The sequence below is a fragment of the Bubalus kerabau genome, chromosome 10 (genome assembly GCF_029407905.1).
Source record: "Bubalus kerabau isolate K-KA32 ecotype Philippines breed swamp buffalo chromosome 10, PCC_UOA_SB_1v2, whole genome shotgun sequence".
Classification (NCBI taxonomy): Eukaryota; Metazoa; Chordata; class Mammalia; order Artiodactyla; family Bovidae; genus Bubalus; species Bubalus kerabau.
Genome location: NC_073633.1, coordinates 63,126,600 through 63,151,351, shown reverse-complemented (window position 1 = coordinate 63,151,351; position 24,752 = coordinate 63,126,600). Strand labels below are relative to the sequence as shown.

At 45.0% G+C, this 24,752-nt stretch overlaps 2 protein-coding genes across 4 annotated transcripts in view; both read right to left on the bottom strand.

Annotated features, from left to right (window-relative positions):
• Window positions 1-1,033: 1,033 nt before the first annotated feature.
• BCL2L10 (BCL2 like 10) lies at window positions 1,034-4,043 on the bottom strand. Of its 2 annotated transcripts, none has more exons than XM_055537950.1 (2): window positions 3,522-4,043; window positions 1,034-1,779 (listed from the first exon to the last, which is right to left on the bottom strand). In XM_055537950.1, exons 1-2 carry the CDS (start codon window positions 4,026-4,028, stop codon window positions 1,657-1,659), a joined length of 630 nt encoding a protein of 209 aa, XP_055393925.1. In that variant the 5' UTR covers window positions 4,029-4,043; the 3' UTR covers window positions 1,034-1,656. The 2 variants fall into 2 exon arrangements, 1 of the variants encoding a protein (XP_055393925.1); XR_008699378.1 differs by having other exon boundaries at window positions 1,563-1,779; window positions 3,399-4,043.
• A 6,704-nt stretch (window positions 4,044-10,747) lies between these two features.
• The window catches only part of GNB5 (G protein subunit beta 5), a 34,344-nt gene continuing 20,339 nt past the window's right edge, over window positions 10,748-24,752 (bottom strand). The window contains exons 6-12 of one of the 2 annotated variants that reach the window (XR_008699377.1): window positions 21,609-21,752; window positions 19,753-19,844; window positions 17,431-17,479; window positions 15,695-15,791; window positions 14,631-14,797; window positions 12,494-13,015; window positions 10,748-12,406 (exon numbers count right to left, since the gene is read on the bottom strand). Coding sequence is in view for 1 of the 2 variants with exons in the window: in XM_055537949.1 (XP_055393924.1) it covers window positions 13,004-13,015; window positions 14,631-14,797; window positions 15,695-15,791; window positions 17,431-17,479; window positions 19,753-19,844; window positions 21,609-21,752 (561 nt within the window). In the remaining variant the exon portion in view is untranslated. Of the gene's footprint in view, window positions 13,016-14,630; window positions 14,798-15,694; window positions 15,792-17,430; window positions 17,480-19,752; window positions 19,845-21,608; window positions 21,753-24,752 lie in introns of both variants that reach the window. The other variant, XM_055537949.1, reaches the window with a different exon arrangement.

Below are 24,752 nucleotides of genomic sequence, written 5' to 3'. Positions count from 1 at the left end.
TTAACCACTGAAACGGATCAGAATATGTTACCCCCAAATATGCCACTTTGGCATATCGATTAATTTGAGCTGAAGAAAACTGAGAAATAGCATATATAGGAAGGGCTCTCTATTCTCCCTCTTCCTGCCTAAAAAGAGGGCATAAATTTCCTGTGAGAAAGGTGCCTTTTTGTACCAGGAAGGGGAGAACATTTCTATTACTGGCAATGGGAGTTAATACCAAGATGAATCTGCATTAATTTTACTAAAATAATCCTCATCTTCCATTTGCTTCCCCCATTTATTTCCTAGTCACTGTCCCACAACATATTGTGTTGGCCAAAAAGTGCATTTGGGTTTTTTCATAAGCTGTTACAGAAAAACCCAAACAAACTTTCTGACCAATGCAAAACGACCCCTGAAAGCCCAACCCCTTCCCTTTGTTTAGTCATGCTTGTGTGGCTCAGTCGTGTCGGACTCTTTTGAGACCCCATGGACTTGCTCCTCTGTCCATGGAATTTTCCAGGTGAGAATACTGGAGCAGGCTGCCATTTTCTACTCCAGGGGATCTTCCCCAAACAGGGATTAAACCATCATCTCCTGCATTTCCTGCGTTGGCAGGTAGATTCTCTACCACTGAGCCACCTGGGAATCCCTTGTTTAGTCATATCTCCACAATTTACCATTCTCTGCTAAAACGGTATACAAACCCCAAGTATGTTTATTTTTCACTTGTTTTCTATAAAGTCCTCTGTAAAAAACAGCAACAAATAAAATACGTATGTTTTTCCTCCTGTTTTCTATCTTTTGTCTTCTAAATTCACAGGCCTCAGGTACAGTATCTAAGAGGCTTCAAGTTTTCTCTTTCCATCAACTTCAGCTGATGAACTGAATTCAGAATGGAAGGTGAAAGATAAGGACTTGCTAAGTGCTTGTGTATTGATTAAATGTTTAAAGTGATTGTCTGTGCTATATTTAAAGAGACAATAAAAGGAAACTGTCAAGTTACTGCTAAGAATAAAGGCTTATTGAATCCCAAGCAACATCAACTACATTTTTGAAAAAGATGCATAAATTTATTAAAACTTAAGATTTAAAAATTTATTGAAATAAAAAAATAAAATTTAACAAATTTCAATACATTAACTCTAGAAACCAAGAATAATTTAGAAAGGATTCCTTTAAAAAGATTTACTATTACATTCTTTGTCAGACTGTGACTCAGGGAACTTGTGGTATCATTTTACACCCCAGACACACTGCCTTGATAAATCAGTCAGCAGTAGCACATGAAATCATGGATAGATGAGAGACGCATATCCACTCTTATCCAAATGTAGCAAATAGCACCATATTTCGTAGTTAATGGTAAGCAGTTTCTTCTGTAATTCTTTGGAGCAATAAGCCTTTCGACCCCTGTGTCCCCCATTTTAAAAAGAGCCACTTGTGCCTTTGTCCCAATATATTGGGTTGTCAGGAGTTAAAACGCTGGCTGAAACACTGTAGGACTCCTTACATCATATCAGATCAGTCGCTCAGTCGTGTCCGACTCTTTGCGACCTTACATGAATGCAGATAAAAATGTCTCAGAAGGTGGTTTACTCTGATTTGGTCTTTCACATTTCAAATTTGCTTGGTTGCTCCGAGTTAGGCAGGTAGAAATAAGAATTTTAGAACTCACGATAATTTTATCCAGTAGTAGATTATGATTATTACTGTCCAGTATGAGAGGAAAACCCAGACCAGCTGTCTTTCCCAAGATGGCTGGAATGAGTGGCTGAAGGAGAGACAAAATCCATCCTAAAAGGGGAGGGAGAAGAGAATTAGATTGTTTCATAATACTCAAAACCTGTACTCAATTAAACACACAGTGCTTCTGGACGAAGCACTAAGACAATTCCTGGATTTAAAAAGTTAAAAAAAAGTCCTGACCAGTAGGTTACTTGTAATTAGGAATCTTTCAGTTAGGGTTTGTAAGAAGTTGTCTAACACAAGAGGTAGAAGAACATAGAGGACGTGATTTTGTCACTTAGAGCAGGAATCCTCATCTTTTCACTCACTTCTTTCAAAACCCAAGAAGAAAGTAGAATACTATAGCCTGTTTTTTCCTGATCACAAAACAGATGCTATTTGGGAAAATGACAAATTACTAACTTGAAAGGTATGTCCTGAGACAATAAAGCAAGTAGTTCCGTTCAGAAAAATGGGCAGGAAGGGACCTGAAATCCAGACTGTGGCATTATAACTGCAGCTGAGAGAGATGTGGGCACGTCTTCTCTACCCAATTGGAGAGCTTCTGCATTTTGATATTAAACGATTATTCCTTACTCAATGGTAATTAGCCAAAAGTTGAGGGGAAAAAAAAAAACACCACCTCCCCATCAACTTCCTCTTTAGTGTGGAAGGCCCTTGGGGGCCAAATGCCTTGTTAAGACTAATGGCTCAGGTGAGTTTCTGATAATTCACAGGCTTGGAGAGTTTGAAGACCTACACCCCCATCCCCTCAAAAGGATGCCATTAATGCTAACACCTTAAACTGTTCGTATAAGGTCAAAGTTCTGACTCAATACTATCCTTCCTCCACAAAAGGAACCCAATTCATCTATACAGGTCTGTCAGGAAATTGCAAACAGTGCAGTGTCTTCCCTAGATTATTTTTCGATTATGTTTCAATTGCTTTTTAGATTATGTTTTTAATTGCTGGTTTTAATAATTTGGCTGCATTTCTTCTGTAACTTGGGTCACTACAGTCATTGCTTCAACTCCAGTAAGGAAGAGAAGAAAGAAGCAGGGGTCTCACTCAGAACCCAGCAGGGCATTCTACCCTCTTACTGCAGGCTGACCAGACTCTCCTTGATCATTGGCTTCGTTTTGGAGCAGCAGTGAAACTCCTGCTCCAGCCTAGACCACAGTGATCAATGACTTACAGCTGAGAGCCAGGGCGACAGGCGATCTCACAATTGAAGGCTAAGCGCAGTAAATTAGAAGTTAAGGCACCTCAGGTCAGCACCGCCACAGGGCGCACGTGCACACCCCACCCCCAGACACCTCTGCCTTAGTGCTTCCTGAGAGATGTGGGGATGGACCAGGGGCTGCTTTTTCATTCTCATGTTTTAGGCTGGTGTGCTCTGACCTGCAGAGCGTTGGGCTCCATACAGAAAGGTGCATCTAAAAGTTTTGTATAAAGAATCCATCTGGCCCAGGTCACCCCATTGCGGACTTCATCACTTTGGGATCTACTTAACTAAACAAAGCATCCAGACCTAACACGAGTACACCCTAAAACCGGAAGGTGGTAAAGGGAAGGGTCAAAGTGTGCCAACCCGAGTGATGCTTTTTCAGAATGGTTTAGTATGCGAGCTGTCTAGCTAGGCCTGTTTCGGCAACTGACTCCACCAGTACAGAAAGTCAGACTTCACCCCAAACTTCCCAGTCCTGCTGAAACGAATGCCCTACAGGGCTGGCGTCTCGGAGTCCCTCTGCTAGCCGGCAGCGTGGGCGCGTCCCAGGCTGCCCACCAGCCCCGCGTCCTTCGCGCTCACCCAGCCGCCGTTAGCCATCAGCCAGGCGCGGTGCCTTTCGCAGAACTGAGCACACAGAAGGGCCACCAGGAGCCGACAGTCCCTGCTAACGCCGCCGTCGTCTCTCTTCTCCTGCCGTCGGGTCGTCTGCGGCGGCCTCTCCAGCAGCGACCCCGCGAAGGTCACGAGTGAGGCCACGCGGCCCCAGCTGGGGCCAGGGTCTTCGTCGAGTAGCCTCTGCGCCATCCTGGCCACCAGCTCGACGCGGTGCCTGCGGTAGCGGCGGTATAGGGGCAAGACGTTTCGATTTGCTTCCTGGATACGTGCGGCCACGTGGCGCAGCACGGCAGCCTCAGGCGTGGACGGCGCAGGAGCTGGAGTGCCGGGCTCCCGGGCGCAGAACTCCAGGTAGTCCATCAGCAGCCGGGCGGTGCGCTCCCTAAACGGGTCCACCATGGCTCCGCCTCTACCGGGGGTCCGACCCCGGCCTGTTTTCTGGGCCTGCCGGCGCCCCGCCCCTTCTCGCATTGGCTCGGCTCAGCCCGCCCCCAGGCAGTTGCTTTCCCAGGTCTGGAGAGGAGCCTTTGATGGGAATCCCATCTACACTTGTTCCGGTCGGAACAGCCGAGGCCCCGTGGTGTGCATGGATTCACATAGAAGTCAGGGCTAGAGTGAGACTCTTTGGGGGTTATTGTTTTTAGCTTTTGGCTTGGGGACTAAGAACCCGGAGGGGACAGTCTGGGCAGCTGGGCTAGACTTGTCTCTCTTTTAGGAGAGGTTCCCTGGTGGCTCAGATGGTAAAGAATCTGCCTGCAATCCAGGAGACCAGGGTTTGATCCCTAGGAGGGGAAGGTACCCTGGAGAAGGGAATGGCTACCCACTCCAGGCAAGTATTCTTGCCTGGAGAATTCCATGGACAGAGGAGCCTAGGGGGCTACATGAGCCAAACATGAGTGAGCCACCAACACTTTCTTTCATACTAGGAGAGGTTGACAAAGGCTACACGCAGCCCTCCACTGGTGACTCCCTTGAAAGTAGTATCAGCATTTTCTCCGATTGGATGGAAGCATCCAGGTGTGTGTTGGAGTCTGGCCGTACAGGACAGGAAACAGGGTAATTCTCCTGCATGTTGCTACTAGAGTACTAATATTATCTACTTTCGTGCATTCATTCATTCACTCATTTACTCCTAGCCTTTGGGGTGCTAGGTCTCCCCCTTAGCACTGGAGATACAATGGAGAACAAGGCATGTGGTCTTAAGGACCCTACAGTCTAAGTGATGGGACAAAGAAACGGCCAATCACAGCACAGTTAAACTGTGGCTATAATAGAATTATTCAGCTTTTGGCTGTTTCTTATAGCTACATCCTTATATTACTTAAAATTCTCCGCTTTTTACTAGCCAATCCCTCATTACTCCACTCCCCTATTATAGTTAATGTACTTCTTATAGTAATCTTTCTCTGTTCATGTTACTCCATGGCTTCTTTCTCCTGAATGGACTCAGGCAGACACAGAATTGGTATCAGCTGTGGAATTTGAGATGGTTCATTAGTCTGGAGCATTTTGAAATATCCCCACCAGGGTGAAAGATGAATAGCTGTAACTTGTATCACCTACAAAAAGAAAGAGGCACAAACTTGGTAGGTCACTTTGGAGGCAACATACACATCTGAGTATGCAACCTCAACCCATCTACAGGCTGGTGGACTTAGGAGTAAAACAAGAGAAGGCTCTGCAGCTGTTTAGGCTGCAGCACAAGCTGATTTCCCAGGTGGTGCAGTGGTAAAGGATCTGCCTGCAATGCAGGAGATGTGAGTTCAATCCCTGGGTTGGGAAGATACCTTGGAGAAGGAAATGGCAACCCAATGCAGTATTCTTGCCGGGGAAAGCCCATGGACAGAGGAGCCTGGTGGGCTACAGTCCATGGGGGTGACTAATCAGCAACAACAAGCTGCTGTACTACTTGGGTCTTATGATCCAACAGATCCAATGACACTTGAAGTGTCAAATAGGGAAGCTGGATGGAATCTCTGACGAGCACCAATAGCACTGCAGTGCAGACCTGTAGGATTCTAAAGCAAGTCTATGTCCTCTTTTGCCAGTAACTATTTTCCTTTTGCAGAGAAGGCAATGGCACCCCACTCCAGTACTCTTGCCTGGAAAATCCCATGGGCAGAGGAACCTGGTAGGCTGCAGTCCATGGGGTCGCTAAGAGTCAGACACGACTGAGCAACTTCACTTTCACTTTTCACTTTCATGCATTGGAGAAGGAAATGGCAACCCACTGCAGTGTTCTTGCCTGGAGATTCCCAGGGATGGGGGAGCCTGGTGGGCTGCTGTCTGTGGGGTCGCACAGAGTCGGACACGACTGAAGCGACTTAGCAGCAGCAGCAGCATTCTCTTTTTGAGAAGCAGGTTCTGGCTTGCTACTCAGTCTTGGTAGAAGCTGAATGAGGTGATCATGAAGTTTGAGATCTCATCATAATATGGATGCTGTTGGACCTATCTGGTTATAAAGTTAGGCATGCCCAGTAGCAATCTATCATCAAGTAGAAATGGTATATAAGAGACTGAACTCAGATCCATGACTTAGGATTGTATGGGTAGGTGGCTCAGACCATTGCAACACCAACTCCTGTTGCTTTGCCCCCTCATTCCATGCCTATGGCCTCCAGGGAGTTGCTTATGACAAGCTGACTGAGGGACAAGAACTCAAGCCTGGATTGTAGACGTTGTGGTGTTGTTTAGTTGCTCAGTCATGTCCGACCTCATGAACGGCAGCACAACAGGCTTCACTGTCCTTCATGATCTCCCAGAGTTTGCTCAAACTCATGTCCACTGAGTCGATGATGCCATCCAACCATCTCATCCTCTGTCACCCCCTTGTCCTTCTGCCCCCAATCTTTCCCAGCATCAGGGTCTTTTCCAATGAGTTAGGCCTTCACATCAGGTGCCCAAAATATTGGAGCTTCAGCTCCAGCATCAGTCCTTCCAATGAATGTTCAGGGTTGATTTCCTTTGAGATTGACTGGTTTCATCTCCTTGCTGTTCAAGGGACTCTCAAGAGTCTTCTCCAGCACCACAGTTCGAAAGCATCAATCTTCAGCACTCAGCCTTCTTTATGGTACAACTCTCATGTCTATACATGACTACATGTGGTGGAAACGCCACAGCTTTGGTTATACAGACCTTTGTCAGCAAAGTGATGTCTCTGCTTTTTACTATACTGCCTAGGTTTGTCATGGCTTTTTTTCCAAGGAGCAAGTGTCTTTTAATTTCATGGCTGAAGTCACTGCCCACAGTGATTTTGGAGCACAGTAAAATAAAGTCTGTCATTGTTTCCATTTTTTCCCCATCTGTTTGCCATGAAGTGATGGGACCAGATGCCATGGTCTTAGTTTTTTGAATGTTGAGTTTCAAGCCAGCTTTTTCACTCTTCTCTTTCACCTTCATCAAGAGGCTCTTTAGTTCCTCTTTGCTTTCTACCGTTAGGGTGGTGTCATCTGCATATCTGAGGTTATTGATATATTGTAGATAGGTGTATATGATATGCTGGTACCACATGAAAGTGGATGGCTAGAGCCTTATAGCTCTGCTCGGGGCCCGGGGGCTTGTGAAGACAGTGGTGAAGGAAAATCCTCCCACTGGTTAGAAATTCAAGCAGGATATATGACTGTACCCTAAGTCTGGGGTGAGAGATGGCTCGAGTAGAGATCTACACTGATACTTGGGCAGCTGCTGATGGTTTGGCTGAATGGTCAGGACCTTGAAGACTGGTGACAAGGAAATCTTGGACACAAGTATGTGGCTGAATCCCTCTGAACAGGTGCAGATTGAAGACACTTGTCTCCCATGTCAATGCCTCCAAAGGGTGGTCACTGTAGAGGATCTCACTAATCAAGTAGACAAAATTCTGTGTTATGTGGCTATCAGAGAGCTTCTTTACACAGCTGCCATGGTGCCTGCTCTATGAATGCCCATGAATGAAGAGGCCATGCAGCACAGACAGAGGATGTGGCCATAACAGAACTCCCTCTGTGAAGGCTGAGCTGGCTAATGCTACTGCTGAGGGCCTGATCTGCAAGTGCCAGCGATTCTGATGTGGTGAGAAATGAATTTTGCCAGAAGGGAATATAAACCTTGTCAAACTGAGCTGGTTGGGACATCTTATGAGTTCCCTTATTAAGTTAAATGTTTTGATATAGGCTCATGTTTTATTTTCACAGGAGTCATGATTTTATATTTTTGAACTTTATATTTTAGCAGCAAGCACAGTTGTTTCTTAGATTTGGAGTAGCCTGGGTGTTAGTAGTAAATCCTCTGGCCCTGCCATTGGTTAATATCAGCTGAATCAAACAAATGAATAAATAACCTCCACACAGAACTTCTTATCCAGTTTGCAGTCAGACTTGGCTATAATCCCCGCTCTGCCACTTAGAAGCTGTGCAACTGTGAAAAAAGTTTTTCAGCTCTCCCGGCCTCAATTTCCTAATGTAAGAAATGGATGTGATGAACTGTCTGCATCATAGGTTGTTACAAGGGTTACACGAGTTGGTATGTACAAAGGCTTTAGCATACTGCCTGGCACATAGTAAAAGCTCTTTACAGAGGAGCTTGTATTATTAATATGAATTGATCAAGGTTACCAGGCTCACTTGCACCACTTCTAACCCAAATGCAATTTGTGACATTTTTGGTGAGCCTTACCTATATGGTTTCTGATTTTGTTTTTAAAGTACTGAAAGTAGCTAGAGACCACCTACTATTTTTTCATATACACTAAAACAGCTTTATTGTGATATAATTCATAATACCACAAAATCCACTTTTAAAGTATAGATTTCAGTGGGTTGTAGTGTATTCACTGTAGGGCAACCATCACTACTGTGCAATTTCATTATCTCAAAGGAGAGCCAATCTCCTCAGTAACCACTGATCTACTTTCTGTCGCTATGGATCTGCCTATTATGAAATAGGCACATTTCGTGTAAATGGAATCATTCACTATGGGGTCCTGTGTGCCTGGCTTCTCTCACCTGGTATGTTTTCAAAGCTCATCCATGTTGGAGCTTGAATCAGTACTTAATTCCTTTGTATTGCTAAATAATATCCCGTTGTATAGATAGACCACATTTTGGCCATCCATTCATCAGCAGTTGAACCTTTGAGTTGTTCCACTTTGAGCTGCTCTGAACATTCGTGCTCAAGTTTCTGTGTGGACATGTTTTCATTTCCCTCAGGTACACGCCTAAGATGGGGAGGCCACCTATTACTGGGGAACACAGATGGGTTGGAAACAGCGACTTCCGGTTCCTGGTTTACATGAGTAACCAGGCAAATGTTAAGCATTCCCCAGTGGTGTGTTGGTCAGATAACCCGGGGTTCAAAGATAGGCAATTTTTGTTGTCACAGTCTTTGCATAAATGTTCATATCATATTTGCACTGAGTTTTTCTTATGTATGTGGTTAAATCAACCAGCACATTATTTCTGATCCCATCTCCTCCCTGGAGGGTCTGCATCCTTTTGCAACTACAGAAACATATTCATTTCACTTCTTTCACCAGAATTACTGTAAGTTCACGCACCGTGGAGACTGACCAGTCCTGAAGGCCAGCCTAGCTAGCACCAAGCCCTGGTTAGAGCATAAGGCGTTGGCAGATGCTCTGAAGACTGACCTGATTCTCCCCTCTCACTGGTGAGAGAGCATGTGCTCCCAAAGAATCTACAGATGAGAAGATTCACTGAGACCCTTCCCCAGCTTGCCCCCTCATCAGAATTCCCAGCCCACTTCAGTCCTGCCTGATCCTGATCTCCAGGGAGGGGCCTTAGTGTCTGTGTGTTTAACTTGCTGTTGAGCCAGTGGGCACATTTGGGGATTGCAGATCTACAAATGCCTGCTCAGTCAGCAATCCTAGGCTTGGAGGGAAGCTCCAATCCCAGTGCCAGTTAATCTTTGAACTCAGTAGTTGGGCTAACCCCAGAATCCCAAGGGTCTTCCTTTGAAAAGACTGTCAGGGATTCACAGCCCCTACTGGTCTCTTGCCTTGCCCACTGCCTCTCTGTGCCCAGGTACGCTGCTTTCAAAGTCAGTATGACCTTGGGAGTCTTTCCAGGGGACCTCCCAAAGTCAAAACTATTTTCACAATAATACTGACTCCTTTTTTGTATGTGTGGCTTTTAAAACTCTCATTTTCTCAGGAGTTTTCAAGAGGCTACTGATGGGTGGTAGAATATGTGCTTCTGGAATCCTGTGTTTCATCATTTTTCTCAGTTTTCATTTCTAATATAAATATTGATAGATATAAGCCACATAAACAAGAAGCTCTTTGGGTCCTCAATAATTTTTAAGAGTGTAGAGATATCTTTAGATGAAAACATTGAGAACCACTAGCCTAGATGAATCTTTAATAATTACTATTTTGATACATGAGTAGGGACTGTAGGGGTGAGAGGAGAGAAAAGAATGAAAAAGGAGGAGAGTAGGGAGGAGGGGGAGAGGGAGGAGGAGAGGGACAAGGAAAGAGGGGAAATAAGGAGAGAGAGGAGGGGGGAGATGGGAGGACAAGGGGAAGAATGCGGGAGAAGGGACAGGAGGAGTTGGAAGGGAGAGGATGAGAACAGGAAAGGGAAGAGGGGAAGGAACTTGAGAGCTCTCCCATTTCCTAGATGAGGAAACTGAGGCTGAGAGGCATTTAGATATTATATATCCTGTAAAAGTGGAAAAGCTCGGTCTAAACCTTTGTCCCCATGCTGTCCCCCTCTTAAGGTCAATCAAGTGTTAGCAGGATCACCTTCTAGCCAGATGGCCAAGCAACTAGGAGGCCAGGTTGCAACAGCCCTTACAACTTGTGCTATTTTAAAGTCACTTACAATGCAGGGAAGGGTGTGGAGGAGGCCCAGGATGGGAAGAGGGAAGTGGATAATGGGTGCCTGCTCTGGCCCCGGGCTCACTGCAGAACCCCGAACCCAGACCCCCTTCTGGGAGGCCAGCCGCCTGCTCCCTCAAAGCAGCTGCCTTGGTTTTAGTGCACAGGTATTTCCCACACCACCTGTCATCACACACCTCCGTGTTAAACCCCTTCTCTGCCTAACCTTTCTCTTCGCTGGCTGGAAAGGGGGTGTCCAAGGCTGTGCACACCTGTGGGCACATCTGTTTGGCCCCTTCACCACAATGGTTTAGTACCTTTGCCTCCTAGTCTTCTACAAAAAAAAGAAAGCCTGATTAACAAACTCCACTCAGTATTATTTTCAATATGCAAAATACGATTTATTACCTAAAGTTTAATACCTGAATCTCCATGTAGTCTGTATATTCTCAACCACATATTTCATCAATAATACTACTGAACAACACCCAAGTGAGACTAAATACTTATAGGGGAGGTGGCTTACTGCCCATGGGGGTGAGTGTTGGAGGGAATACTTTCTTAGGGCCCCAAAAGTCACTTTTCTGATTGTAAAGTTAGGGACTACTTTGCACATATACTGACGATACCTCCCACCTCTCCAAATATACATTGAATTTGCTTGCATCTGAGTGACTTCTCCTTTGCCCTGTCTTCCTCCACTTCTGGGAGGCCCAGGTCAGAGTGCAGACACATGGAAGGGTCTGTGGGAGACAGGGAAATGGAAGTACCATAACGAGGAGCCGAGGAACAAACTCGGGAGAACCTTCTGGGAGCCGAGCTTGGGGATTTCACAGGACACGTTGTGGGGCCAGCACTTCAGCAGTTGGCAGGAACTGGGTGGACCTGCTGCCCATTTCCCTGAGCCCCTGCTCAGAATGGAGTCCGCTAAATGGAGAAGGTGCTGAAAGGTGTCCCTCTGGGCTATGCTCCGGCCCATCTTCTGTCTTGTTCTCAAGGTGGGTACAGCAGCAGAGATGGACGGGGTGCAGATTGGGGGAGGTGAGTAGGAGCCTTTCACATGGTCTCTCTCTACTCCAGGAACTACTGTGTAGTAAAACCCTTAGTAAATGTTTTCTTGGCAAATGATTGAATATAACCATTATGTTTATTTTAAAAGTTTATGGAAAAGCTGGCCTGGGGAATTTCTGACTCATTTTGATATCTGAATGAGTAGTTTTGTGGGTGGGCCTGGTGCACCCCCTGAGGTTTATAGGCCTATCAGATGGCTCCAGGTCTGGAAGGGCCTCTGCAAGCAGCAGAACCTGGGGCTGGGCCTGCAAAGCCAGAACTACCATCAGGAGAAGGGCCAGGCTGTGGCAGGGCCACGAGAGGGGACCAAGGATCCAGGGGACTCAGCACGCACAGCCCTCGGACACCACAAGGACATGGCCCGGCAGACACAACCACCCAGAGGGCAAGCCTCACCCAGGAATGGTTTTTGGTTTGAGGTGACCTTTTATTTCCCTAAGTGATGCATGCTGTCTTTATAAATGAGGAATTTTCTAAAACAAAGGATAAGCTTCTACACTTGAAAATAAGGGATCCTACAACTAAAGCACTTGGTATCTTCCAGAAGGATCTGCTGAATTTTAAATAAAGGCAGGATATTATGTTTTTTTCCTCCGTATAAGTGAAGCAAAGACATCATCATTCAAGAGCTATCAATCTGTGTATGTAATTACACTTGCAATGCAATAAATATGAGTATAATTGATATGGACAAGATTCACTTTAGCTTGAGTAGATGCTACTAATCCTAATACATCTAATACCACAAATAGGTTTTTAAATAAGTTTACTGTCCTCTGTTCCCACACAGAAAGGTTTTGGTTCCTCTGAGAAGCGTTTGTGTCCCAAACAGCACTTAGCTTTTCCCTCTAATGATAGAAAATGTCCCGTCCTCCCGATACAAGCCACCATCACAAGATACACAGATCAAACCTGTCTATTTTACCCATATCTCTGCTTCATTTGTAACACGGAAATGTTTTGCCTGAAAAAAAAAGACAAGAGGAGGCAAGGCTGAAAAGGATACTTTCACAATAAAAACACATGTAAAAGAATTGATTTTGTCTCTTACATTTGGAATTGGAATTTTCTTCTAAGACCAAGTAACGTGGTCCTCACATAGTCCCTTAAAATCAGCAGTTCCTGGGGAAGGTTTCAAATGTCAGAATGCACACTGAGAAAAATCAGCTCTTAAAGTGCTCCAAAAAAACCCTTGATTCCAGGAAACAAAACGGAATATAGTAAATGGTCAATTCTACTGGGAATAGTAGAATTCTACCAGGAATAGAGAATAAGTTGAGACTAGTATAATTTATAATAATCTTAAAAACATATATTTTCAAAAATGTTCAAAATGAAAAACACTGTCCTGGAAGGTGTTTTCATAGTGTTGGAGGTTCACACCGGGATCTTTCCAGGGTGATGGTTTTAATAGTGATGTTGGAGGCGTTTGGTGAACTTTCAGTCACAGAGCTGCTCACTTGAAGCTAAGTTGCAAGAAACTCTCAGACCCTCTAGAAGTAAGATCTATTTACATGTGATGAGTTCAGGTTCTACTCTCAGGTGCCCATGTGCACTGTGATTAAGCCCAGACCTGCAAAGACACAAACAGATAATCTTCAGTCTGTTTTCCAGTTGATTTGTAAAACCTGAGTTTAAAGAGAGAAAATCAGTCTTTAATACACAAACATACACACTGCATCCAAAATAGAGCACTCGCATGTCTTAGAAAGATAATACTTCATTCCTAGCAACTCAAAGGTGCTTCTTTGGCCCTTGCTTTCCCTCTGCCTTAGTTAACTGTCTGAAGGGCATCTGTGGACCCCTTGCTGCTGCTGCTAAATCGCTTCAGTCGTGTCCAACTCTGTGCGACCCCATAGACGGCAGCCCACTAGGCTCCCCCGTCCCTGGGATTCTCCAGGCAAGAACACTGGAGTGGGTTGCCATTTCCTTCTCCAGGCCCCCTTGCTAAGGAATGGTAATTCTTAGACTGACAACCAGAATTCTCTGTACGCATCCAGCTCTCTGGGTATACTGACATGGCTTTATTAATTTAGCAAACTCTTGCCCAGGATGATGGAATCACAAATAACTTCACTGTGTATTTCATGAATTTTGAAAAAAAAATCCATTTATCCTAAGACTGGGCTATTCAATTACTCATTTTAGAAATGACACACACTTCTTAGGATAATATGCAGCATCAAATGACCAGCTACTTTTCTAGACAGTCTTTGAAATTCTCTCCCTCCCCTGACCCTGTCTGTGTCCAGCAAACAATCTTAAGCTATGGCCTAAATTTGTTCAATCCTACTTAAGTCCCTCCATCAAAAGATTTACCTTCAATCAGACCCTTAAAACCTTTGGCAGATAAACATCTGCCTTTGCTCTCTCCTAAAATGCTAATAGGGAGAAGGCAATGGCACCCCACTCCAGTACTCTTGCTTGGAAAATCCCATGGACGGAGGAGCCTGGTGGGCTATAGTCCATGAGGTCGCTAAGAGTTGGACACGACTGAGCGACTTCACTTTCACTTTTCACTTTCATGCATTGGAGAAGGAAATGGCAACCCATTCCAGTGTTCTTGCCTGGAGAATCCTAGGGACGGGGGAGCCTGGTAGGAGGCCGTCTATGGGGTCGCACAGAGTCGGACACAACTGAAGTGACTTAGCAGCAGCGGCAGCAGCAAAATGCTAATAAGACTGTCAAGTTTGTGATCTTCCACAGTGAAGTAAGTTTTGCCTGCTGAACAGTTATTTCGGTGGCATTTCTAGGGAGCCAACACCTGACACAGTCATGGAGCTCTCTGAGAATCTAATAAAGCCATAAGGACACTATTCCTGGAAAAATGCACACATATACACAATTTAGCATGTAACTGCATGGACTTCACAGGTCTCCTGAAGCCTCTGTGTGGACTTCACAGGGGTCTGTGATTGGGATAAGGACCCTGGTACTCCTGGGAGGTGAGATTGGCAATTGGATTTGTCACAGGCTAGAATCAGACTTTTAGGGTATCTGTGCTGGAATACCTGCATTGATGGGAAACTCACTGCCTCCCAAGGCAAATCTGTGGCTATAGACTTGAAATTAGAGCTCTCTTTTGGCTGCCCAGGCCCATCCTAGCTTACTCTGACCTCTCTGCTTTCAAGAAGACCAATCCTGCATGCTCTCACACACACAGTAAAGTAGAAAAGCTTCTCTCTTACTCTGAGGGTATGATCCCATGATCCCGAGCAAAAGGCAGTCCCATCAGGGGAAACTCGTAGAGTACTAACACGGTTTTCATGTCCAAACAAGATGGAGACTCGAGACCCCTTGAGGACATCCCAGACGTTGATGGTATAATCATTGTATCCAGCAAACAGCAGGCGACCTTAAAGCAAGAGGTAAGATGGTTACTCAACCAGCTCCTTCCTTTTGATTTTCTTTTCATGACTCTCATTCATGCGCTCATTCACTCATTCATTCAATAAACAGTGCTTTAGTGCCCACTATATACCAGACATTGTGGTTTGCCCTGGGGATTCAAAGAGGAGAAAGCACAGTTGCTGGCCCCTGTGGAGGGTGATGGTGGGCGGGCTGACTCATGTATCATTGCAGCGCTGTGTGGAAGGGGCTGTAATGGAAATCCTCAGCTATGTGTAAAGCGCTACGTGATCACAGAGGCAAAGGGATCAAAGAGGATACCATGGGAGAAGCACTATCTGAGTTGGCCTTTGAGGGTTGAATAGGAGTTTGTCATGCAGAGAAGGGAGGGAAAATGATGTTCCAGGGAGCAGCAGCAGCACAAAGGCACAGCTGCATGACTGGAAGGTGTCTGGGAGAACTGAATGGTCCACGGGCACAATATGCCAGTGCTGCCCTGACTTTCCCTGGTAGCCTCTCCAGCTGTGAAGGCAGAGGCGACATGAGCTTCAGGGCAACAAGAAGGGGACTCTCGCTTCACTCCCTCCACCTCTGAAAAAAGTCCCTTTTCAAGTGTCAAGGGGAAAATGGAAGGCTGGAGAGGAAATGCCTAAAGGCACAGCAGATGGAGTTCTGATATATCATTGCTCTGAAGAAGAGTGTTAGATGGGCCCAGCCTTCATGTATGGGCTGGGGAAGCTGCTTCAGGCTGGGCAAAATGTGGTGTCAAAAATGCATCGGGGGAAAACCAGTGCAGGCGTAGATTCTCAGCAGGTGGAGCCATAGGAAGTTCAGCTGAGGGGAAGCCTGACAGATTCTCTGAGGTCCCAGAGTCCCAGGTTTCACAGTCCCAGGAAAACCTTACCACTGAGGGAGAAGTCCACGCTGGAAGCTCCAAAGATGATGCTCTCTTTGGAATAGATGGCGACCTCCCTGTCTGCCCGGAGGTCATAGAGGCGACACTGGGGTGACAAAGAGGACAAAGAGGCACTTGTTTCTGGGTCCTGTTTGGTGCATCAGTGATCACAGAGCTACAGGCAGGTGCCGGTAGCTTGTGTGGTTTGAGGGTCAAGGGGAAAACCTTTCGCTTTCTCTCAGTATTTTCTTCCTCAATCCCAATTCTTATTATATCCCCATGAAACACTGGAGACTCAAAGAAACAGCAAATGCAGATTTCTTTAGTACAAAAAGCAAAACGTAAGCCTTCTTTTTTTCTGATAAGGAATATGTGTTCATTGTAGAAAATTCAGAAAATCTCAGAAATGCATAAAGAAGGAAATCCTAGAGATATTTACTAACACCTGGCTATTTCCTTCAGTTTTAATCTACTTTAAAAAAAATTACTTATTTGGCTGCAACAGCTTAGTTGTGGCACGCACAGGGTCTTCAGTCTTTATTGTGGCATGTAGCATCTTTAATTGCAACATGTGAGATCTAGTTCCTTTATCAGGGATCAAACCTGCGACCCCTGCATTGGGAGCTCGGAGTCTTAGCTACTGGACCATCAGGGAAGTCCCAGTCTTAATCTATTTTACGTGTGGATTTAAATGGGGTGGATGTTTCATTATTGCTTCAATTAGCATGATGTTATGAACATTTTCTAATATCATTAATAATCTTCAAAAAATAGGATTAACGTGGTTGTTATATTCCTCATGTGGATAGATCAGAATCTACTTAGCCATACTCTGCTAAGTGTCTTGATTGTGTCTAATTTTTCTCTTCTTATAAATAAAATTATGAGGAAGCCATGATCATTCTGCTATCAAAATCTTTATATGCATCTTTAATATTTTCTCAGAATAGCTAAGGAATGGAATCCTTAGAATTGTTTCCAAGAAGTTACAAAGGATAAGGAAAGCTTTTAAAATTCCCAAAATCTATGCCCTTATATTTTGTTAAATATTCTTTGGCATACAGAAGTTTTAAATTTTCATTATTATCAAACTCTCAGTCTATTCCTTGTCATTTCTTTCACAATAGCAAACTAAGGTGAAATTCATTATTTAATAAGATATTTGCTATTTTGAGAGCACAATAAGGTTGTGCCTACTGAAAAACAGGTCAACATTATTTTGCAACTAGTATCAAAAGAGTTAAAATTAGGCCAGTTTTTGACTCATCAAGTTTACGTATGAGAACTCATCCTAAGGAAACAATAACAGAGGTACCAAAAATACTTGCTTATAGCAGAGTTTTTAACAGGGAAAAAAAACCCTTAAAAAAACCCTAAATGTCCCCAGATTGAAGATTGGTTAGTAAATGATGACATATCCATAATATGGAAAACTATTCAATCATTAAGAAAATATAATGTAGGAAAGTATTTATTGGCATGAGAAAATGTTCACAATCTATTGCTAAGTGCAAAAAGCAAATTATAAAACAGCATTTGTTTAAAAACTAAAAAGACAGAAAGGAATTTACTCAACTGTGATTATTCTTGTATAGAATGATTAACAAAATTTAGTTTTTTCCCAAGTTTTCTTTATAGAAGTCATATCAGCTCTGTAATCAGGAAAACAATTATTTTTGAAACATAAAATTAAGTCAGCATATCTCTCCTTCAAATAGGAAAAGCTCTTGAGGACTTAAACATACCGTAGCATCATCTGATCCCGAAGCAAAGGCATCTCCACTTGGGTAGTACCTGCAGAGAGGAAGTGTGGGGAGAAGGCACTTAGAGCAGTGATTCCCAATCGTGGGTGACCACCAGAAGCCTCTGGGAAGGCTGGCCCATGCTGGGCCCTCGGACTCTAGGGACACAAGGACTACTCAATACAGAGACCAGAAACGGAGGCTCAGCAGGAAGGCCCCACTGGCCTACCTGAGTTCCTTCTCTGTAAGCAGGGGACAGTGACACTGGATTGCAGAGCGCTGGTGAGGGTAAGTGAGGCAATATGTCTGTTTGTATCTGACACTGAGCACAGGCAGATGCCTATATCCTTACTTTCCCTTGATCACACACCCCATTCCAAAGGCTTGGCCAGAGCTCAGGGATAAGACAGTGCTTACAGACACAGATGCTGCAATTGGATGAAAGGGGACTACGCTGACCACTCACTACAGGGGATACTTTTGGCAAGTGACTTCGACTGGCTCAGCCTCAGTTTCTTCATCTGAAAAGTGAGGAGGATAATGCACATTTCCTATTGTAAAGACTGAATAAGACAGTATACACACAAAAAAATGACATGGGGCCAGATAAACTGAATGCAACAAATGATATGATTACTGTTAAGTCATCCTCTCCTCAATAATCAGGCCTCTGGAGAGAGGGTACTGTAAGTTGAGACCTGATGAATATTAGAAGAGGGTTCTGGGTTGAGGGGACAGCATGGGTGAGAGAATATGCAATTTTAAGCTGTTATTTCATGAATATATAGGAATTTATTTTTGTAGCTTTATAGTCTATCTTGTATCTTAATAACTTCACTTACTGTAGTGATTTCTCAAATTATTTCCTTGGATTTTCTAGGTACTGTCTACACATCTGCAAAAAGTGATAGTTTTTTCCCCTTCCTATATTTAAGGTCAGTGAGCTAGGAAATTCTTATTAACATTTCTACTAATAAAGTAATTATTCTTACTGTGTTCTAGCTTTTAAGGGGAATAAGTCTAGTGCTTTTCTCTAAGTGTAATGAAGATTCTTCAGTGGTTACACTTTAAATGCTGTCCTGATGGTGCCATCTTCCAAATGTATATGTTAATTCCTGACCTCTCTCTTGGAGTTCAGTTCACAGATACGGCTACCTACTTGACGTCTCCACTCGGTCATACGATAGCATCTCAAGCTTGGCTAGCCCAAGACAGAACTCCAGAATCCATGTGCAACCATTGCCTTCTCCCTGCACTGCTTCCAACCCTCCCGGTTTTAGCAAATGGATCAGTGTTTATGTCCCATATAAAAGATTCAGGTGCCCTGAGCTCAGGGTTCTCCTCCTGAAATGCAACCCGCTGAACGTGCAGGTGTCCTTTAGTCCTTTTCATGTCACCCTGTGATACTGGAGCTTGGATAACTAACATAGCTACCACCATCACTATTAGTAATCAACTATCCTTCATCTCTAACCCAGGAATCTTATGCCTTTTACCAGCACCCATGAAACTCTGGAAGCCTTACTTGATAGCCTGCAATCAGGGTAAAATCTCAAATCCTTCCCAATTCTAGACATTTCTATCCTCATTGTGTCTTCTTTAGTTTCAGCCACCATCATTTCTATCTGGAACTCACACAACAGCCTTCTAACTGGCCATAATACTTCCATTCTCATTCCCCTACAATGCATTGTCCATTCAGCAGCCAGAGTGATCTTTTAAAGACAAAACTTGCATCATGTTAGCCACCTCAAGTGGTCACCTGGCCTTTTGTTAGGTCCCTGAGCATCTCATCTCCTTGATCCTCCTCCTAGCTCTTTGAAAGCCTGGCTCCTTCACTATCCTGGTATCAATTTAAACATCAATTTCTCAGAGATGCCTGACCAGTCAAAGAAATAACCTATCTCCATCACAGTTCCCTGTTTTACTTTTCAATGGAACTTATCAGTATCTTTGTATACTGTACATTTATCTGTGCTTTGTCTTGTTTGTCTCCTATAGGAAAGTAGAAATTTTTATCTTGTTTAAAACAATATTCCCAGTTCCTGGAATAATGTTCAGCAGATAAGTACTTAATAAATATTGGTTGAATGAATGAATAAAAAACACTGACTTCCTTTAGACAGGAAATAGCCATTGCTCCTGGTGAAATTACATTGAAATGCTCCAAGAAATCTGGAGTATTGTTCATTCTCACCACACATCAGCTGTTATTGCTGGAAAAGCCTCTCTCAGCAAAGTAAATTGAGGCTGGAGGCTAAGCATTAGCCCAGGCCAGGAGACAGCGGAAAATAGAGAAGCAATGAGAACATTCTACTCACGGACCGGACACTATTGATGTCAGATTCGTGTGTTTCAAAGGCCTGCACGCACTGTCCAGAGCGCATGTCCCACACCATGGCTTTCTTGTCACATCCCTGCAAACGCAAAGTTACCCAGAGTTACGACCACTGCAAGGACTGCCCACAGACAGGTATGAGTTCTGGTTATGTCACAGAGATCGTTCAGTTCCCATTAGTAAAGGGCTCTGACAGCATACTTTTTTTTTTTTCCTAAGACTAGCCTTCTTTAAGGCTACTTCCCTCTGACCTCAGGAGGTCAGAGCTAGGTCCTAGGGTAGGGGGAGCAAAAGAAAGTACCCAGACACCCTTCTTAGCATGTTTTCTTCTCTGCCATCTTTCTAAATGGCTGCAAGTTCTCCAGGGCCTCCTTCTCCCCTTCCTCCTAGGCATGTCTCTTCATGTTTTCCCCTCCTCTCTATCTCTGCTTCTATAAGGCCAGAGGGGAGGGCCAGAGGACAGTGGGTATGGTGGGACCTCCCAGGCTTGCCTCAGGTGTGTGGGGCAGCCTGAACACAGGTAGACAGCCAGGTGCTCCTGGCCAGCTGCAGCCCAGCTGCCTAGTCAGGGGGCTGCCCATAGTCAGCTGGGTGGCTCAGGCAAGTCACCTTCCTGGGTTTCCACCTCAACACCTATAAAATGAACCCTCTCTGGGTAGCTAACATGACACAGAGAATCAAAAACACCAAGTTTATGCATACCATCCTGCTTCTAGGAGCATTTTGATAAATTTTTGCAGAGCAGTCTGTGATCAAGATGAGCAGTATAATTAGAGTCTCAAAGGACAAACAGAAGGAAACATGGGTTAAAATTAGATTGTTGGTTTCAACTCAGAGGAAGGGGTGGGTGAGGTACCATACTGATGTTTCAGAAAGACCTGCAATGGGGATTCAACTCTCCAACATCTTTACTGAGAATGTGGACAAAGGAATCAGAGTGTCTTCAAATCTTTGGAGGACCCTAAATCATGAAGTTTAATACTCTGAAAGAGAGAATATGATCTATAATGATATCAACAATCTGAAAAAACAGTGTCGTTGATTGGAGATAAATACAGTTATACAAAGATACGGGAATTAAACTTACACAGATGGGCCAAATATTCAAGAAGAAAATCAGGGTCCCTGCCAATTAGAGGCTTTACAACCCTCACCTGAGGTCCAGAACTAAGAGGTGGGCAGCTTGGAACAAAATTAGATGGTGTCTGCATCTCTGTCCCCTCCCACCACTGTCTCTTGACAGAGATGAGACAGGACCAGGGTCAGGTCAGCCAGCTCAGTTCTCCACACTTATTCCCAGATGTCCTAGAAATACTTGCTTCTCCTACTTGCATAACACACTGGAAACTCTTCCCTCTACTATTCATAAGACAGTAGAATATATGGGGAGGTGGGGGGCAAATGCTTTTGTGCCTTGTGCACAATTTACAAAGGATGAAATGTGGAGTCAGGCAGCAAAGGTGGGTCCCAGGTGTCCTAACTCGTCTGGTGCTCCTTTGCCATGGTGGCCTGCCTGCCCGACTCTGAGCCTTCAGACACACTGTTCCCTGTGCCTGGGAGTTGGAGGGGCTGGAGGCTGGCAGGGGTGGGGTGGGAGAGTGTCCCACTGGTGCCAAAGCCCTGATCACACCACAGCTATGCCTCACTGCTGTTTCTACCTGAGCCGCCTGGTGCCCTGGCTGCTGTCTCTACTGCTCTTGGATGCCAACTCTCTGCTACTCAGCCAAGGAGTCTCAGCCCCGCTCCAGGGGTGTCCCGTCTAGTCCCACAAATTGACAGGAAGTGCCACCCTGAGGCTCCCTGGTGGACAGAGGGCTCCTAGAGATCTTCCTGGGATCTTTACCCCGGACACGAAGGTGTTCCCGGTTTCTGATGGGGCCAGGTCCAGGCAGAGCACGTCGGCCCCATGCCCATGGAAGCTCTGCAGCAACTGCCCGCTCTCCACATCCCACAGGGCACATGTGCCGTCGCCGCTCGCCGTCAAGATCTGCCGCCGGAAAGGACAGGAAGGGTGTCATTAGGGCCTCTGGGGAAGCCAAGCAGATGCTTGCAGTTCCACAGGGAAGAGAAGGCTCCTCACACATACACACACACACTCCCCTGCTGAATCTGGACTCTAGCACAGAATTCTTTCTCCAGTACTGAGAAAGACAGTCCATTTTTGACACCCTTGCTGTCGTGAGCTGTTTACATTCCTGTCCTCTTGCAGAGGATGAAATCTGGAGGCCTTCCTGCAGTACCTGCCTGCCTGACACGTAGGAAGCGCTCTGTGAACACCTGCTGAACAGAACCCCCAGCGGGTTCCACAGGCAGCCAAGCCTACCACTGAGCTTCCCAGACATTAGCGTGCACCCCACATCCAGAGGCTCCCTGGGCCACTGAGTGGTGCGGACACACACGAGCAGGGCCAAGGCCTTTGCTGTGTGCTGACCACGTCCAGGCCCTCCACTAGGTGGCAGGGTTGCAGAAAGACTGTGCCTTCGTCGCTGCTCTCCTGGAGCTCTGTTAACAGGATTGGCAGGAAGCCCATCTAACTCCCTGTCCCCATGTTAATCAATTCCAGGGCAAGCCACACTTTCCCAGTGCTGCATTAGACAATACTGAGACCAAGTAAAAATAAACTAGCTGCTTGCTCCAGGAAATAACCTGATCCTGTGAGATAAGACTCTGAACTAACTAAACAACTTATTAGCAGGACTAATAGCTTTGTAAAAAATTAATGAAACAGAGTGTGCTGTGCTAAGTCACTTTAGTCATGTCTGATTCTTTGTGACTCCATGGACTATAGCCCACCAGGCTCCTCTTTCCATGGGTTTCTCCAGGCAAGAATACTGGAGTAGGTTGCCATTCCCTTCTCCAGGGAATCTTCCTGACCCAGGGATTGAGCCTAGGTCTCCTTCATTGCAGGCAGATTCTTTATCATCTGAGTCACCGGGGAAGTCCTCAGTCTAGCTCTTTAATGGAAATTTTTCCTGGCATACTCTTTGATCAAAGAAATGAATAGTTTTTAAAAGTTAACAGTAAATTCTTAATCTTTAAAATGTTTTAAATATTTGTGCTCTTCATTATAAGTAAAAATAAAATTTTAAAATCAAACATTCATTATGATAAATGCACTAAACAGATCCTCTAACTCCACTGTCACTCATTTATTTTGGATTGCAGAGAACTTGCAGGTCTTATACCAGCCTTTTGAGGTTTTCATTTTTCACCTTAGATCCCAGGGCTGGAAGGAGGCTTAGTTCATGAGTTCAGTGGTACCCGACAAAGGCCATGCATCTGAATCACCTGTGAAGCTTTGTGTTAATAATAAAATAATAAGAGCTAGCATTTATTGATATTTACCAGGGTTAATACCAAGTACTTCTGGAGAAGGAAATGGCAACCCACTGCAGTATTCTTGCCTGGGAAATCCTACAGACAGAGGAGCCTGGTGGGCTACAGTTCATAGGGTTGCAAAAGAGTCAGACACAATTTAGCTACTAAGCAACAACACCAAGTATTTTACATGAATCATCTCATTTAACCCTCAGAAAACCTCATGAGGGAGGAATATACTACCATCCTCACTTGTAGTGAGAATATACTACCTTTCTCACTTGTGAGAAAAACGAACCATAGGATAATAAAACCTTGTTTAGAATTGAGCAGCTAGAACATCAGACTAAACATCTTCTGTTGCTTTGGCTGCTCCTCACACCCAAAGACATGAGGAATGGCCACGGCAGCAGCCAGGGCCACCATGCCCCCTACTGCACAGACCTGCGAGACTCCCGGTGGCAAACAACAGGGATAAACACTGCCCTCCAATCAGAACACGGCCCCAGACAGCAACCAAACAGCTCCCCATCACCAGGTCTCCCTGCCACTACCCTTGCTGGCCCGCCTCCTGGCCTCAGTCAGCTGAAACCAGAACGGCTTTAGTCTGACTCAGACAATCTCCTCCTTCAAATAAACCCAACCTGCCCCAGCCCCTCAATGGCCGCCCACTGTCTGTAGGGTCCGCTCCGCCATGCAGGGCACGTAACCTACCCTCCTACCTCTCAGGCTGCCTGCCTCCCACAGTGCTCCCCTCACACCTCACTGGCAACACACTGTCCTCCAAGGCAGCCTCTCAAGGCATGTTTATGACCCCCCACTCCTGCTCCAGGCTCCCAGCCTCCCCGCTGTGCAGCCACCTCTGGCAGCTGGCCATGTGGGCGGTGGCATCTATGAGGGTTTGCTGGAGAGACGTGACAAGGGCAGTGTAGGATGTTTAGGATTCTGAAAGAAAATGGAGCCTATGTATTATCTCCACTTTGTGGCTTATTCAAAGTAGGGTACATATTTTCTATATGAAGCCCTCTTTTTTCACATTTGTTAAAATAGAAGTCTAATATAGGTACAATGAGGTGTGTCAAGTGCACAACTCTGAAAGTCAGCACCCAGAAGGACCTTGGGACCACTTCTCCCACTCAAGATAGGAATTTCCACCACCCCAGAAGATTCCCTGATCCACTCCCACCCCTACCAACTCAACTAGAGGAGGAGGTTTGATATGGCAGGGAATTATTTCAACTGTACCAACAATTAACAGTCCCGACTTTACCCATTTCTGATCTTATTAAAAATAATAATGTAACTAGGAGTTCTCTGATGGGCTAGTGGTTTGGATTCCACACTTCCATCATTGTGGCCTGGGTTCAATACCTTGTTGGGGAACTGAGATTTGGCAAGCCATGTGGTATGGCCAAAATTATAATATATATATATATATGTGTATATATATATATATACTCACACACACACACACACACACACACACACATATATATATATATTATACTTGGGCTTTCCAGGTGGCACTAGTGGTAAAGAACTCGCCTACCAATGTAGTAGATGTGGGTTTTAACCCTGGGTTTGGAAGATCTCCTAGAGGAGGGCACGGCAACCCACTCTAGCATTCTTGCCTGGAGAATCCCATGGACAGAGGAGTCTGGTGGGATAT

Coding starts and splice junctions, on each gene's coding strand:
- BCL2L10 (XM_055537950.1), bottom strand. CDS start 4,028: ATGCGAGAAGGGGCGGGGCGCCGGCAGGCCCAGAAAACAGGCCGGGGT. Junction 1,780..3,521: donor TGATGGCTAACGGCGGCTGG/GTGAGCGCGAAG, acceptor CTCCCCTTTTAG/GATGGATTTTGTCTCTCCTT.